This window comes from Xyrauchen texanus, chromosome 15, assembly GCF_025860055.1.
Source record: "Xyrauchen texanus isolate HMW12.3.18 chromosome 15, RBS_HiC_50CHRs, whole genome shotgun sequence".
In the NCBI taxonomy this organism is placed as follows: Eukaryota; Metazoa; Chordata; class Actinopteri; order Cypriniformes; family Catostomidae; genus Xyrauchen; species Xyrauchen texanus.
In genome coordinates this window covers 9,749,772-9,767,954 of record NC_068290.1, presented here as the reverse complement: position 1 = coordinate 9,767,954, position 18,183 = coordinate 9,749,772, and the positions used below count along the sequence as shown (strand labels likewise).

The 18,183-nt window shown below is 39.2% G+C and overlaps 1 protein-coding gene across 1 annotated transcript in view; it reads right to left on the bottom strand.

Annotated features, from left to right (window-relative positions):
- si:dkey-22o22.2 (neural-cadherin) overlaps positions 1 to 18,183 on the bottom strand; it is a 216,671-nt gene that overhangs the window by 89,803 nt on the left and 108,685 nt on the right. The window contains exons 2-4 of the mRNA XM_052143327.1: positions 11,735 to 11,923; positions 6,059 to 6,284; positions 4,794 to 4,998 (exon numbers count right to left, since the gene is read on the bottom strand). Of these exons, the coding sequence (XP_051999287.1) occupies positions 4,794 to 4,998; positions 6,059 to 6,284; positions 11,735 to 11,923 (620 nt within the window). The remainder of the gene's footprint in view (positions 1 to 4,793; positions 4,999 to 6,058; positions 6,285 to 11,734; positions 11,924 to 18,183) is intronic.

Sequence of the window (18,183 nt, the reverse complement as noted above, 5' to 3'; positions counted from 1 at the left end):
CGAGATAAATTAATTTCTGGATGAGATGTTTGGAAGAGCGGTAGAAATTAGTGATTTTTTTCCGGACACTGAAATATTTGTGAAATCGGTGGTCAAATTGCAGCGTATTGTTGGACTAGATGAATTGAATGAGATAAAGAGGTTTCGATTGAGGAAACTTCTTACAAAACTAAGAAAGCATAAAGGATCGTCTTCAAATAAATAGAACAATGAGTCTGAAGCACTGGGTGTTTTTTCTATCCTGTCTTTTTCCGCTATTTACTGTCTCTTTTCCTTTCATTAATATGATGCTAATGAGAATAGGCTCTTTTAGTATACATGGAGTGAGAGATCAAACTAAAAGGGCAGTATTATCAGAATTTGTAAAAATTAGGAATATTGATATAGTAATGTTACAAGAGACTCATTCTGATAGGTCTAATGAAATAGAATGGGGTTTATGGTGGGAGGGGAAGTATGCACTCAGTCATGGGCCAAATACAAGTGCTGGTGTTGCTGTTCTTTTTTCAAAAAGATTAACTGTTGATATTTAAAAAATTGAAGAAGTAGTTACTGGAAGAGCATTATTTATCCATGCAAAAGTTGAAGGAATAAAATTTTTATTTTTCCATGTTTTTTTTCCCGCACATTTGGACCTATGATAATAATGTTTGTATAGTTATGGCTAGAGACTGGAACTGTACTGTAGATTTTAAGGTTGATAGAAATGTTGAAGAACCTCATTTTCAATCAGGTGTAGTACTTTCCAAGGTGATTCAAGAACATGATTTGTATGATGTTTGGAGAAATAGGAATAAAGGAATAAAACAATATACATTTATCAAAATAAGTAATAATGAAGTTAAAGGGGCTAGGTTAGACAGGATTTATACAAGCAGGTCTTTCCATACTAGAGTGATGGATGCTGCTATCATTCCTAGTGGTTTCTCTGATCACCATATGGTAACTATAAAAAACGACTTTTAGATCACAGTATTATTGGCATTTTAATAAGAAATTATTATATAATAAGTTATTTTGTGAGAGTTTTACTCATCTTTGGGAAAGATGGAGGTTACAGAAAAATAATTATGAGACTAAACGTCAATTGTGGGAGGTTGGAAAGGTGCATATTAAACTTTTCTGTCAAAGATATGAGTCTCAAATTTCACTTAAAGTTAGAGATACAGTTCAAAATTTGCAATGTGAAATAGGAGAAATGGAAAAGATTTTGATGGACAATGTGGTGACCAATAAATGTGGTGATTTAAGTAAGAAGAAGCTTGAATTGAAACATCTATTGCAAGAGCAAGTTAAAAATGCTTTAATAAGGTCACGTTTTTGTTCAATTAAGTATTTGGAAGCTCCTAGCACTTATTTCTTTAAATTGGAACGAAATGTGGTGCAACATAATCCTATGCTTTATTTAAAACGTCCAGATGGAAGAATTACGACAATCCAAGTGAAATGCGAAAACTTGCAGTTGATTTTTATTCAGGACTTTTTAGTGCTGGACAATGTGACGAAGAGAATGCTGCTGATCTTTTTCAAGAACTTCCTAAATTGCAACCTAAACAGAAAGAAACTTTGGATTGTGAGATTACTTTAGGAGAGCTCACAGATGCAGTCAAGCAACTTTCAGTGGGATGTTCACGGAGTTCTATCGTCATTTCTGGAACATTTTTGGGACAGGATTTTTATGAAGTAACTAAAGAGTATTTTGAAAATGGTTGTCTTCCAAGCAGCTGTAGACGAGCAGTATTATCCCTGTTACCTAACAAGTGTGATTTAGGTTTTTTGAAGAATTGGAGGCCTGTTTCTCTTTTATGTCCGGATTATACAATTTTGACCAAATGTTTAGCAAACAGGTTGAAACGCTGTCTGGACATAATTATTCATAGTGATCAGACTTATTGTGTACCCGAGCGATCTATTATGGATAATCTGTTTCTTTTAAGAGATACTATTGATTTGAGTTTTATAGAAAATATTAATATGGGTTTTCTATCAATAGACCAAGAAAAAGCCTTTGATAGAGTGGACCATGTGTATCTTTTCAAAGTTTTAAGTGCTTTTGGTTTTGGTGACAAATGTATATCTTGGATCTATTTCTGTTATATTGTGATGTTTCTGTTTTGGTGAAGGTGGGAGGAGGGTTGAGTGCCTCAATCCCTGTAAAAAGAGGAATCAGGCAAGGGTGCCCACTTTCTGGTCAATTATATCTTTGCCATTGAACCATTATTAAGAAGAATCAGAAGAGATCTTAAAGGATTTTTTTATACCAAATGATTCTAATTGTAATAGAATGGTGTTATCTACTTATGCTGATGATATAACAGTGTTTTTAAATGCACAAGATGATGTGAACAATCTTACAAAAAGCATAGAGATATATGAAAAGGCATCCACTTCAAAGGTAAATTGGAGTAAGAGTGAAGAATATGCAGCGGGTCAATGGACAAATCAAAGGCTTCCAGAGTTACCGGCTGGATTTAAGTGGGGCAGAGAAGGTTTTAAGGCCCTGGGTGTCTTTTTGGGTTCTTCTAGGTTTCAGGAGAAAAATTGGGAGGGACTGCTGGAGAAGGTGGTGGCCTGATTGTCTCGATGGCGATGGTTGTTACCACAATTATCTTATAAAGGGAGAGTTTTGGTCATTAATAACTTGGCTGCTTCCACATTATGGCATAGGCTAATGGTGGTTGAACCGCCAGAAGAATAGGGGACTTCTATACACTAGTAGATTTCTTCTGGAACGGTAAACACTGTATTCAGGCTGCACAACTTTATTTGCCTCCTTGTGAAGGAGGACAAGGCTTGATAGACATTAAGAGCAGAATTCAAGCTTTCAGACTGATTTCAGCACAACTAAAAATTCTGTGTAGAAAAGAACATGACATGGACAGCAGGTGCATTTCTGCGAAGAGTAGAGGGGTTGAACTATGATGTACATCTTTTCTGGATACAAATTCAAGCGATGGACTTGACAGAGACTTCATCCTTTTATAAATCAGTGTTACAGGCATGGCATAAAACTTTCAAAATTAAAAGAGTTTTTGAGATTCCTAAAAACTGGGTGATGAAGGAACCACTTTTTCATAATCCAGTGGTTCATGATACACTGATGTCTTCTAGGAGTGTACAGGAGAATATGTTGAGAAGAAACTGCACAAAGCTGAAGGATTTGGTCAACCCAGATGGCTGGAAGTCACTGGAGGATATAATGTACTTGACGGGACTGCGATCTCCCCGTCTCGCCATGCGGTTTTTAGAAGAAATACATTCCTTTTTGCCAGGTTTTTATAGAGAAGTTATCCAAAGAAAAGATCTGAAGGAACAGACTGATGTTATTCCTAAAAAGCTGTTAATTTGTTCTACCTATAACAACAGTATGTTGGAAGATCATTATATAGAGGATTCTGACACTTCTGAGACATGGAAAATTGAGGAAATGTCTAAAATGTTATTCTATAACCTATGTGTCAAGACTGTTCATAAAGAGACACTGAAGGAACAGCAGCCATTGAGGTGGAAAAGGTGCTTTGGGCAAACTTTCTCCTTGAGAGATCAGTGGAGGTCCCTGTATAAGTTTCCAATAGAGAAGCAAACTGCAGATTTGCAGTGGAGACTTCTTCACAGGGCAATAGCTACAAACAGATATGTGGCTCACCTTAATCCAGCAGTAAGTGGGGAGTGTGTGTTCTGCAGAAACTGTGGAACACTTATTTTTGAGTTGTAAACGATTGGAGGAGCTTTTTAGAGTTTTGACTGTATGGTTTAGAGGATTTGGTGAAACCTTTTCTGAATGTACTTTTAAAGGAGGTGTAAAGTACAGAATGTCAAACAAGACAATTTTGTGTCTCCTGAACTATGTTATGGGTATAGCAAAATTGGCAATTTGGAAGACCAGAAAAAACAAAATTCTGGGTCTAACTGGAGTGGATCCAGAGAGAATTTTGAAGGGGTTAATTGCAAATAGATTAAAAATTGAGTTTGCTTATTATGACTTGGTAGGAGATTTATTTACTTTCGAAGAAAAGTGGTGTGTAAGAGAAGTTTTATGTTGTATTTATGAGGGAGAACTTATTTTTAATTTTTAAAAGAATGTCTTTTTAAAAAATGTTGTACTAAATGGTTAAGAGGTAATGTGATATGAATGAGGAATTATTCCTTTTCTTTAATGGGCAATGATGTATTGAAGGAGAATTGTATTTAATAAAGATGTGTTAAACCTCTCTTCTCTTCTCTTCTCTTCTCTTCTCTTCTCTTCTCTTCTCTTCTCTTCTCTTCTCTTCTCTTCTCTTCTCTTCTCTTTTAATCTCATCTCATCTAGTCTCTTTTCTGCATGTCTCCACTTGTCTAATTTTATCTTTTGTTGTCTTGTCTTCTCTTGCCTCTTCTCTTATTTTCTCATAATTTTTTCCCCATCTCATCCTCTGTCCTCTTCGTATCTTCATTCTAGCCTGCCTTATAAGAAGAGTCATCTTCACAGATGGTGTAATCATTTTTCAGGGGGCAGTGACTCAGTGACTGGTGCTGGCACAAGCACTGTTACACATCATTGTTTCTCAGCCAAGTCCATCAAGGGGACTCAATTATTGTGGAGGACTTTTGCCAAACAAATAAGATCAACATGGAACAACAACAGTCTGAGCAACACACATACGTACACACACAGTTGGATGCATTTACCTCTTTAATAACATCAACATGATGGGTGAAAATATATCAAACTTTTGCCACCTGCCTTTGGCTTTGTCACATCACTTCAGCTAACACACACACACACACACATTGATTGTACAGTTTGTGTGTACCTCTGCCATGTTGCTTAGACCTGTGTCTGGTTCGGATGCTCTGACTTGCAGGTGGTGCAGATGTTGCCCACTCTCATAGTCCACAGTGCGAGTCAGACTGAGGGCGCCGTTCTCCTGGTTTATGCTGAAAAGGTTTCCTGGGTTCACCAACAGCATATAGGACAACATTTTCTTTTGGAATGAGATAGCCTGGACCAATGCCACCCTATAGACAAACACATAGACACATAGGAACTAGAATCAAAGAAAGGGCTGGCATTTATTTTTTCGGAGGGAAACTATATCTCTGTTCCAAAACCCAGTGAGCTGCCAGTCTAGACTGCATTTTAAGGCATCATAGGTGAGCTCCTCAAATTTTATGGCCAAATTTTTATCCTTCAAAGAGAAGAAAATCGCAGAATGCAGTGGGAAAAGCTAAGTGAAAATCATCCAAGATGGCAAAACAGTAGAGTAATGAGCAAAACCAAGTTCCCTCTAATTACAATTTTACTGTTTTAGCCAATATTTAATTTGCCATGTATTTTTGTGCTTCAGAGTATCTGAGTTTTATCTTAGTAAAATGTTCTTGTCTATTAGAATCTTTTTTGAATCTAGTCTCCCATGTGCTTTACATAAGGAGTGCAATTTGTGTGCCTACTATGTCGAGTGGTCCAAATAGGTCACTTATGAAGTTTAATTTATGAGGATGTTGCCTTAAAAGGCAGCTGTCTATGTAGGCAGTAGACTGATCACAAGGTTTTGGAACACAGCTATTGTCTATCTACTCTTACAAATGGGAAATAATATCTCTGACATATTTCAGTGGTTCTTTGTGGCTCTCTTCCTATGTCATCCTCCCCTTCCACACTCTCTCAAATTATTATGTCTCTTCTTCTCCCTCTGTCTATGATTAGCCATCCTCTTCTCCTTCACACAGATTATTATACTCTGTTCTGTGCCAGTGCCCTGAGGGGGAATTCAGACACAGCTCTTCATGTGTATCCAGAAGTTTCTTTTAATAAATATTTGAATTTGAACATGCTTTCAAATTCAGAGCCTAGGGATACCAATGATGCATCTGTGTTCCCCTTCTCTGCCACAATCCCCTCTATTCCCTCTTTCCCCACTCTCTCAACCTCCGCTCTTCCTCCAAGACAATTTTTAATGCAACAGATAGCACATAATGCTTGAGAGTTGGCCACATTCACACGATCCCTCCTTTACCCGCTAATAAGCAGCACATTTTGAATCTTCTTACATACAAACACACAGCTTCCTGTACTCACGCTTGGCCCACCCCAGTGCTCTCCGGAATGTAGAAGGTGTAGGTGGTGTTGATGAACTGAGGGGGCCGGAAGCCGGCCAGTATGAACACAGAGGCATGCGGACCTTTCCTGCCCTGCGAGTCCACAGTCTGTACAGTCAGGGTGTACTCCTTACTGGGCGTCAGCGGTCGCCCTGTGGTTTTCAATTCTCCTGTGGTTCGGTCTACTTCAAATGAATCTTCGCCACCTGTCACAATATAAACAACAATTTAATGTTAGAATAACTTAAAATGTATGCAACTTTTGTAAATTCAGGTACACACTGTGCAATATTTTCCTTCCTTTACAATTGTTGCTTGTTTGATTGTATGATATGACCCCAGTAAAGGTATCTTGCGTAAAATCAAAGGCAAAATGACATCACTGGCCTTAAATGCCAGCTTGTATCCTTATTGGCACACGCAAAATTGAAATGGTAAACACAAGCAAGCCCTTGCACTAATATAGGCAATGTTTTTGTTGGAGTTTGTAGTCTGTCGTGGCTGGACAAAAGAGGGAATTTGTACTCATTCTTCAGAGCAAGCTTGTAATAAGTTTGAAAGTACGATCAAAATGCAAAGGGGGAAACATGTTCACACGGGAAGTCGGCATGTTGTTTCCAAGAGTTCGAGTATCTTTCGATCAGCCACATTATGCCAACTCTCTGACAAGTGCCATTTCCTATTAAGCATTTTTTCATTGGCTCCAGTGTGTTTACCTTTCCCTATGGCAAGACCTGAAGCATTTTGCGTAAGCAGCATTGAAGAACTGGGTTCAAATGCCGCATAGAAAAGAGAAAGTAATTGTGTTCGCATAATCAGTGACAAGTGCGATTTGCAGGGTGCTTTTTTTCCCCTCTAACATTACATTTTTTACTATAATGATATAGTGTTTGAGTACAGTTTGAAAAATATGCATTCCTCTTCACTGTATTACAGCCTGTACAGCTTAAAACAACTCTCTTTACAACTCCCTTTTGGCACGCCTATGTGGACACTTCACCCAGAAAATGGAGCTCACCAGTGCCTATATGCCTAAAAACACTTACCGTTTTGGCCACTGGGGGAAGTGTTTCAAATTTTGTTTAGGAACTTTGGGCACGTAGCCCGGCCACGGTCTCAGGATCACATGTGTGTCTGCCAGACCGAACTCCAGGCAAGAGTGCTGACAGAGAACGCTTGCAGGTCCCCGACCCTCTTGATGGAGGCGAGCGCGATCAGTGGTCCGTCTTTAGGGAGAGGGTCCTGAGTCCAACTGATTCTAGTGGCTTGAAGGGGGGTCTCTGAAGGCCAAGGGCTGCCTCTGAGACCTTCGTAAAGACACAAGGAGACAGGGACATGCCGAAGGGGAGGACCTTGTACTGATACAAAAGGCCGTCGAACGCGAACCATAGAAAGGGTCGATGTCGAGGCAATATTGAGACGTGGAAGGTCTACCGCTGCGAACCAATCTAGATGCCAGACGCAAGTTAAGATGTGTTTTTGCGTGAGCATTTTGAACGGGAGTTTGTGCAAAGCCCGGTTGAAAACTCGCAAGTCCAAGATCGGTCGTAAGCTGCCACCTTTCTTGGGCACGATGAAGTAAGGGCTGTAGAACCCCTTCTTCATCAGGCTCTATCGCGTTCTTGAGTAAGAGGGTCTGGATTTCCGTGCGCAGGTATTTGGCATGTTCGCCATGCACTGCGGTAAAGCGGACGCCCCCGAAGGTGGGAGGGGGTCTGACAAACTGAATTGCGTAACCGAGTCGGATGGTCCTGGCCAGCCAGCGTGATGGGTTGGGAAGTTAATGCCACGCATCCAAGCTACGTGCTAGGGGCACTAACGGGACTGTTTTTTTTTTACGTAACCGGCGGGGCTTCGCAGCGGGATGGAGCAGGTAGTACGGTATCGGGAGGCAAAGGTGCGTCCCGAGGCTCTGGTGCTGAGAAAAGACTCGAAGCACTTACCTTGCTCCGCACACCCAGCAGGGGGTGGGTTAGTGACTGAGGAGGAGGTCCGGTGGAGGCATCCTCTAGACTCGTCAGAAACGGCCGGCCGGGGAACAGTTGCAACATTGCCATGGTCATGTTCTCGCAGTGAGAACATGAACCATCCACAAATGCTGCCTCAGTGTGATTGCAGCCCAGACACACGAGACAGCACCTGTGGCCGTCTGAAGCGGAGAGCACTCTACCGCATCCAGGAACTACACAGGGGCGGAAAGGCATCTTTATAAAGATGCGTCCTAAAAAGGATGTTCAACGACGCTGTGTATTGCTCTTTTAGAGGAAAATCACTCTTTTATAAACTCTTTTAGTTTGCGCTGTCGAAGCGCACAGGGGCAAACTTGCACTGCCATGCAGAGAAGGAGAAAGCCGCTGAAGTGCGCCGTAGATCCAACAGCAGATCACCAGGAACAGGTGTGTGTGACTCTTTTTTTCATAGATCAGAGGTATATTCGGCGCTCAAGAGAGAACCCTAGTGTCGCTTCTTCGACACAACGTCGAAGTGAGCGACAGACGGGGAACTACGTTCATCTCTAGGAGACAGAATGTGTCTCCTTCCTGAGTGGTATGATGGCTAAATTGTCCCATAGTGTTTATACTTGCGTACTATTATTTTTACAGATGAACGTGGTACCTTCAGGCATTTGGAAATTGCTCCCAATGATGAACCAGATTTGTAGAGGTCCACAAATGTTTTTCTGAGGTCTTAGCTGATTTCTTTTGATTTTCCGATAATATTAAGCAAAGAGGCACTGAATTTGAAGGTAGGCCTTAAAATACATCCACAGGTACACCCCCAATTGACTTCAATTAGCCTATCAGATGCTAATTGCCTAAAGGCTTGTCATAATTTTATGAAATTTTCCAAGCTGCTTAAAAGGCACAGTTAAATTAGTGAATATAAACTTCTGACTTCAACTGTAAACATTTTTAACGGAAGGACACTCTCTCTTGTATAATTCCTGTAATTTTACAGTAAAAATTGTGGCCAAAATTGTGCATTGTGCACCAGGCTTAATCATAGATTAAATTACAGCTTCTCTTTGAAATAATGCCTCTTGGCATGTGCGTAATTTGCTTGCATTGCCTAGAAACTGTAATGACAATTGTTTTCCATCACAAATTAAAAGTGCAACTATTGTAAAGTTTAGCCCAAAGTGCAAGAGCATTACAAAGATAAAGTCACAAAAGCCTTGGAGTGTTTTAACACACATTAAGGGAGGAACCTAATGAGGAACCCTTCTGCAAGCTGTGGTTCAGAGCATCTGTGTGTGAGTGGGCAATATGTTCCCTCCACTCCTTCTTCAGGACAATAGCAAGATAAGAGCTCATTTTAACTGTCCCCTTGAGCATGTCCCTTTGGAGAGGAAGAAGAGGAGGTTTATGAAGACCACAGTTGCTTAGGTGGAGCAGATCTCCCAGCTGCACCCACACTGCCCCGTCCTTTTGCAAAAAAGTTTCAGTTATCAATGAATAACCTATATTATGTAATATTTTATATAAAGTGTGTTTCTTCAACTTTTTGTCTCTTTTATCACTGTGGACATCTATAAAATGTCTTGTTAAAAAAACACTCTAACTAGTTTGTTTTTTTGTCTACTAACAGTGTACTATATGTACATGCATCACTGAAAATGTGTCTTTTTTTTTTTCTGAAAGTCATGAAATTTCCCACCAGTTTCATTTTGACCACACCTCAAATTCTTATTGTATTTAATAGAATTCATTGGTGGAAATGACAGTGACAGAAATACAATTTGTATAAGTTTTTTTTATTCACATAAAATGGCAGAATCCTTTGTCTTGTTAAGGCTCATTTCAAAGGTAATATTTCATGTATCCTAAATACACATAATTAAATTATATATATATATATTTTTTTACATAATTTGGAAAAATTACACCTTGACTGGAAATAATTTCTAATACAAATATCATACTCACAATGGATATTTACCTTGATCTCCCAATGACTTACAGTGATAGACTGAAATTGTTATGTTTGACATTCACAATCTAACCAACAATAATGACATAATTGTAATTTGGCATATTTAATTTGTATTGATCTTCTTTATTGCATCCTTTTAAACATCTATATCCACCTTTACACTACAAAGACAATGTTGTATTATGTGCTTATACAACAGCTGCTCTAACGCAGAATTTCATTTACACTAAACCAAAGCCCAAAACATAAGCTTACCTTAAAATGTATTACTTTGCTGCTTTGCTAGCAATTTTATTTAATTCCAGAAATGCAAATTGAGGCTGCTTGACAGTCAACTGAAGGACAGGTCAAAAAAATTTGGAAGAAGAACACTGTATGTAAAAGCATCTAATGCAGGAGTTAATAAAATATTTAAAGCAGAGTTCAAATTCTTATCGACCTGTGAAATAATTTTGTAATGTCACAACATACTAGATAATAAATGACTAGCCATTATAAGAGGTTATGATGTTTCTGAAAATGTCCTAGAGGAAAAATAAAAGCAGAGTTACACACCTGTTCTAAACATCCATGTACATATTACTCACACACACACACACACACACACACACCATTCATACAGCATAAGACATCAAAGCAGCATGTTTAAAGCACGTATGGTCTATTTGCTCATTAGAAATACTTCTAACCTTTGTCGGTCACTGTGCAGTCATGAAATCACTTTAACTATGGAAACAGCATGGATTAGATTAGCGACTTGGCTTTATTCTATTTCTATTACAGACTTAACCAATTGGCTGTTAAAAATGGCACACACACATCAATGCTACATCTATTCACTGCAATAGCAAAACAGTGTGTCAACAATCTTTTTAGAACTTCAACATTTAAACTCGTTTTATAATTTATTGCAGAACTTCTCATTATGGTGTTGCCAGAATATTCCCAAACCTTTCAGAAGAAACCTCATATGCTTAATTTGAGGTTGTCACAGAAAGCATAACATAAATATGCAATGTGTGAACATTGGATGAGCTTAACTATGAAACAGGTCTGAATGAATGATGGCTGAACATCCTTTCTAATGATTCCTATCATTTGACAAGTTAAATTTTAAAACCACCATTAAAGGAAATCCATAATATTAAGCTGCTACAAACAGTACAAACAGGTGGAAACTTTTACACCTGATATTAACATCCATCTCAGGTGATCTGACCACAAGCGTAAAGATGTAAGTGGTTCATTGAAACATTTGGAAAAGCCCTTACATATACAAGAACAAGACTTCACAGAACATTTTGGTATATCTGACACCATCCAGCGACACATATCATGTGAAGCATGCACAATTGCAATTAAAATTATTTTTATTTTTTTTTATTTGGGAGCAACAGTTAATACCAAATTTTAACAGGGCCTTAGTTATGTTGCTCTTTACCTGATTCTTTCTTGCACAGCTGAGCTAAATATCCAAATAATATAAACTGTAATTTTTTGATGGTGAGCACGTTGTGTCAGTAACTTTTAAGTTTCTAGCTAAATAATGTGGTTTGCCAGCATTATTGATCATGTAATGCATGTCTGTGTGTGAGGCACATCGAAAGTGGGGCAGAGTTTTAACTGCCGGTATGATTGTATTGACAGTTATGTGCCAATTTCTGAGACTGCAGGCAGCAGGTCACAGAATGACAGTTGGTCAGAGGCCCCACCCATCACTCACCGTCCACCAATAAGAAGTGAGCTGTTCCCACTGAGCCATCAACACTTCGGGCCACAAGCTTGTAGACCACAGAACCAGGACCAGTGTCAGGGCCCACGGCTGCCAGGTAGGGGTAAGGGAACATGGCCCACTGCAGATGTGAGAGGTTGGGGAGAGTCAGAGTAAGCCTGCACAAGTACCATTCATCACCTACAGAGAGAGAAAAGATAAATATATTTAGAGTTCATGTTTAGTGGCGCTGTGTGTTCCTCTGGCTCCGCCTCCATCTCTGATCTACGTCCTGTTCCGGTTGCTGCCGGCATGCTGCACCAGTGTCTGTAGCTTGCTAGCCTGCTTAGCTTTGTTATTCTTTGTGGCAGGGCGGAGGGCGGGGCCGGGTCGTGATCCTACACACCCGGTCCCGTATTAGGCTAATTATGCCTCCGTGAGGTTTAAAGGCTGACTGCAGAGGGCCGTGCGGGAGAGAGAGAGATCGTAAGACGGACATGTCCGCTAATGATCTCTCTCTCCCGCACGGCCCTCTGCAGTCAGCCTTTAAACCTCACGGAGGCATAATTAGCCTAATACGGGACCGGGTGTGTAGGATCACGACCCGGCCCCGCCCTCCGCCCTGCCACATTCTTATTCTTATTCTTATATGTTAATTGTTTAATCCTTCACCATTTTACCACGTGCTTCAGGTTTTTCCACTTTTCAACTGTTTCAACTACTTATATTTTACAGCGTGCACCTGTTTTCTCTCCCGCTTGTCTACATCTTGCGTCTTGACTGCGTGCCTTCATTTTCTCCACTGTGTTGTACAAAGATTATTGCATCAATCTCAAACATCTACTGATCAGGAACCACATTGATCTCAAACCCTAGCCGCTCAAGAACAATCATAACAACAAAATCAACAATTAAGGTAAGTTATGGCATCCACCCAATAAAATTGAAACTATGCAATCAACTGTCACAGCACATCAGAAAACAGTGTCTCATAATTGTCCTCACAAGCAACTTCAATCCTTTGCTGTCATAGGTTATGAAGAGCTAACAAAACTTATCAAAAAATCAAAAGCCACAACATGTATGTTAGATCCAATACCAATTAAGCTCTTAAAAAGGTATACCCTGTCATCTGAGAACCTCCTCTTAATATTATTAACTCCTCACTATCCTTAGGACATGTACCAAGAAACGTTAAAATGGCAGTTATCAAACCGCTTATTAAGAAGCCACAGCTTGATCCTGGAGAACTGGCTAATTACACACAAATTTCAAATGTCCTATTTATGTCAAAAATACTAGAAAAGGTAGTGTCCTACCAACTATGATCATTTCTAAAGAGAAATGGTATATATATGAACAATTTCAGTGAGGATTTAGGCCCCCATCACAGTACAGAGACTTCACTTATCAGAGTTACAAATGACTTGCTCTTATCAACTGATCACAGCTGCATTTCACTTCTAGTGCTTTCAGATCTTAGTGCTGGCTTCTACATGATAGATCACGACATTCTCTTGAATAGGCTGGAGAATTATTTTGAAATTAGTGGACTTGCATTAGCATGGGTTAAGTCCTATCTATCAGATTGCTACAACTTTTTATGTGTAAACAGGGAATTGTCAAATCAAACAAAAGTTAAGTATGAAGTGCCACAGGGATCAGTTTTAGGGCCTCTGCTTTTCTCATTATACATGCTTCTCCTGCGAAATATTATCAGGAATCATGGAATGAGTTTCCACTGTTATGCTGACAGTACCCAACTTTATATTTCTTCTAAACCCAACGAAAATTCACAATTCTCCAACTTAGCAATGTATCAATGAAATCAAAGATTGGATGGCTAGAAATGTCTTTGTACTCAATTCCGACAAAACAACTATGTCCTTCAATCTTGTCCCTATACTGGCGTTTGGCTGCTCTGATAAGTTTTGCGGAGGGCATAACCCGGAATTAAAAGCGGAGGTCCGCGCATTAAGTGCAGCACGAACATTGCTATTAATCCATGGTTTCTGGTTAGGGTAGATCCATATAGTTTTGGCCGGTAGTACTTTATCTACGCACTTCCTGATGAAACGCATTATTCTCTATCAGTGTAGACCTTGATGTCGCCATCAGAGGTCTACGATGTACACAGGCACATCTCCCAGTCTGCGTGATCAAAACAGTCTTGTAGCATAGAATCTGATTGGTCCAACCTGCACTGGATTGTTCTGAGGGTGGGTGCTTCCTGTTTTAGTTTCTGCCTGTAAATGGGCAGAAGCAGAACAGAAGAGTGCTCAGATTTCCCAAATGGTGGGCGGGGGAGGGATTTGTAGCCATCCCGGAAGGGAGAGTAGCAATGGTCCAACATTTTTTCAAAAAGCAATGTGCTACCAATGTAAATGACACCTCACACATGCGGCTTGTTGAGCAGAGGTTTACTATTACTGATTTAAGCAATTGGAAATATGATTATCACCTGGTGGATGATTAAACAAAATCCCATCGACATAGATTGAAGGAGGGACCCGAGCCATATCTAGAGACCAGAATAACATAGAGACTTGGTGTTGGGCTTTTTACTTGGTCTAGTGAGGAACACCTAGCAACTAGGGCTGGGTGATATAGCCAAAATATATATTTTTTTCATATTGTTTGATAAACAATTCATACCAATGCATTCCACATGGTTTTAGACCTCAAGAATGAACTAGTTTGTTTACATGTAAACTCCACAGGGTAAGCTACCTTTTAATTTGACATTCAAGAAGTATACTCAGTTTGGGATTTAATCCTACATAAGGTGTGTGGCCTCTTTTTGATAATATTTTATAGACGTTTGACTCCACTGAAACACTTTCTTGTGACGCTTCACACTCCAGCTTAGTAGGTGGCGATAATGCACCATAAACTGGATTACCAACCGTCAATAAACATCACAAGAAGAAGTAACTCTTTCTTGCCTGTGACAGAGCTATGATCATGAAAAACATTGAACTAAATATTACATAAATAAACAGCAAAGGTTTTGATGTTGGAGTTGTTGTGTTCAGTCAATAGCTGTATTGCATTGTCAGTGCTGTCCTGCTTGATGCACAATGATATCGTATTAGCCGGATAGCTAGCTACTGTCTGTCTACAGAGCCTCACTACAGGTTTACACAGAGCTCTTCCATGTAAGCAGGGCTGTGTAGCCCCTAGCCACCTAATACTTCCAATTATCTAGTTGTGTGTTTAACTTTGCCAAACTACCTTTGTTTGTAGCGACACACCTGAATCGATCGTCTAGATGTAGAACTTAAATTCATTTAAAAAATATCGGAAAATTACTCAACATTAGCAACAATACTTTTTTATAAATATCAATATCATTTAATTACCAAGCCCTACTAGCAACTATCCAGAACACCCTAGCAACCACATAGCAATTCATTAAAAACAGAGAAACAGAGAGGTTCAAAATTAAAACCATCAATCTTCAGCAGATGAGTGACTGACCCATCCAACAGTAGGTCCTGATGAGAACATTTTGAGTCCTATCCTCTTACCCTCACAATACACTTATTTTCCCTTTCATTGTCTTTCTATTAGGAAGAACACTGATAATGCTGTTCATAATCTCATATATCTACTCTACATTAAAAAAACACATATTTCAGTTCATGGTGTCATGTTTATAGCCCCTAAAATCACATTGTCTTATTTCGACACCAGCGAAAAAAGAGCAGGAGGTATACAGAAAGCCTTCAGCCACCCTGAGTTCAGTGCCGCCTCTTGGCTTCAGAGTGTCATTCAGCCCGAGGATGCCCGCTACAAGAGAGAAATGGCATTTCTGTAGAGCACGTCATCTCTGACTTTCCCTGTAAATCCTGAGGAAGTCTGTTGTCAGAGAGACGATTCACTCCCTCAGACAGCCTCTGAAGATCAGATGGAGAAACAAATGACTTAACATAACAGAAATATCTTTTTTGGGGGTTGAGGGTTGCGGTTTATGATCTCTTTTCACTGTTGTTTGTTTGTTTGTTTGTCTCCAGACTTGCACAACTTCACTTCTAAGCACCTCGTCAAGGGGGAACATACTACAGTTACCCTCACTTCCTGTCTTTTCATAGCCATGCTTTGGAGAACGCCAAGAGAGTCTGATCGAAGGAGATGCAAGGAAAAGACAAAAGAGACAACAAGAATGTAAGAAAGCAAAAGATATACAATGGTTGGTGGTTTGGGTATCAGTGAAACTCTTGCTTCATTGTTTCCATGTGTCTATTTTGTATCAGGATTTGAAGCCATCATGAAGAGAACCCATGCAAACAATGGACTGGAGCTCATGTTGCTCATGTGTTTCCGAAAGCAGAAAGTCAAATAGATAAAACCATGTGGATTTATTTTTCTGACCACGCCAATACCAGCACGGCGAAACAACAGACCGACAAAATCCTGAAGAAGCTTTGCAAACGCTAAAATAAAATCTGAAGTGACATTCTCTATGCAAATACATGTAAATTCTGTCAAAGTTTTTGTTGGTGTAATCAAATTCTGTGGTTGTCCACTTGCCGCTGTGTGATTCACTGACGTTTGATGATAATGCAGATCAATTATCAGTGGTCTAGAGGACTGAATCTAACATGCTGTATGCTAAGTATATGCATAAATGTATTCAAATGAGAGGATGATGGCTTTAGCAATGCTCAGTACAACAAGCAACAGAATGGTACTGTCTTATTGAATTGCTAAGTCAAGCACACTGAGGGTTAGGGGTTTGAACAAACTCCTAACTCCAAGTATTAAACTTTGTAAATGTTTCACACATTAATATATATATATTAATACATATGGATATATATTACAGAATATATTTCTCTCAGATGTGTGTATATTTGTCGGGCGGCACGGTGGTGCAGCAGTTAGCACTGTCGCCTCACAGCAAGAAGGTTGTGGGTTCAAACCCTGGTTGCCCCGGCCTTTCTGTGTGGAGTTTGCATGTTCTCCCCGTGTCTGCGTGGGTTCTCTCCGGGTACTCTGGCTTCCTCCCACCATCCAAAAGACATGCAGGCTAGGTTAATTGGTGTCTCCAAAAAAATTGCCCTAGGTGTGGATGTGGATGTGGAGGTGAGTGTGAGTGTATGTCTGTCTATGTGTGGCCCTGCGATGGAGTGGCGACCTGTCCAGGGTGTCCCCCGCCTTTCACCCAATGTTAGCTGGGATAGGCTCCAGCCCCCCGCGACCCTGTACACAGGATAAGCGGTTGACGATGGATGGATGGTGTGTATATTTATTTAACATGTATGTTAAAATAGAGTGCATATATGTATACTCAATATAGATATATTTGTAACTATATGAAAAAAAAAAATATATATATATATATATATATATATATATATTCCTCAGAATTGTGCACAAATATATCCCATACATGTTTCCATATATATGTTAAAATTAGGGCTGTCGATTTAACGCGTTAATTCAGTGCGATTGATTTTACAAAAAATAACACGTTAAAAAAATTAACACAATTAATTGCAATACCCCCCGACCATAATAAGGAAGATTCTTGAGAAATGCAAGCTTGTAGTACCACCTGTTTACTTCAGGGGGCAGTTCAAGGTGTTACGTTCTTGCATTCAAAACACTTGAAGGAGCGCAAATGCCAACTAAGGGATCTCAAGATGTGTTTAAAGATTGAGTATTAAACTATATTTAACTTGACACAGTGACCTAAACATTTAACATTTATGACGCTACACAAGCATGTCTGACGCAGGGTGTGGCTGGATTGAGATGGTGCAAAATTTGGAAATTACCCCATAAATATTTAATCACGAATAAAATCAAAGAAATTTCCTTCAAACTTATTTATAAGTACTACCCCACTAATTATTTTCTTGTAGAGAGATTTAATTGTGATGTCGATATATTCTGTACATTTTGTGGTCTGCAGGAAATTTTCTTTCATTTTTTTAAGAGTTGTCCCTACTCGACTTGATTTTGGTCTGATTTCTGCAAGATTGTTAGAGATCATATCATTCCTAGCTTTCAACTTTTTTTAAAAAAAGTTTTATTCTTTTTTTTAGCTATGACATGTCTCTTCATAAGGAATATTATTTGATTAATGTTCTGCTTTTGTTGGCAAAGTTTAGTATTCATAAATATAAGTATGGTGGTTATAAACCATTAGATTTAGGTTCAGTAATACCTAAGAACAATTTCCATTTTGAGTAACAAGAAATCTGTAAAGTGTATTGAAATATTTAAACAATTTGATATTTTTATGTATACTGTTTATTTATTTTCCTTTTTGTTGTTGTTTGTTTCAATATACCTCTTGTCTCTAAATGTAAAAGTTTTATAAGCATTAATAAAAAATAAAAAAAAATGTCGGGTCCTTAAACAAGCCCTCATAATAAATCTCCAACTGATTGACAAATTCACTTGTGAAATGGATTGCTGTGAACTGTATGCCAATGATTGACTTATGTACA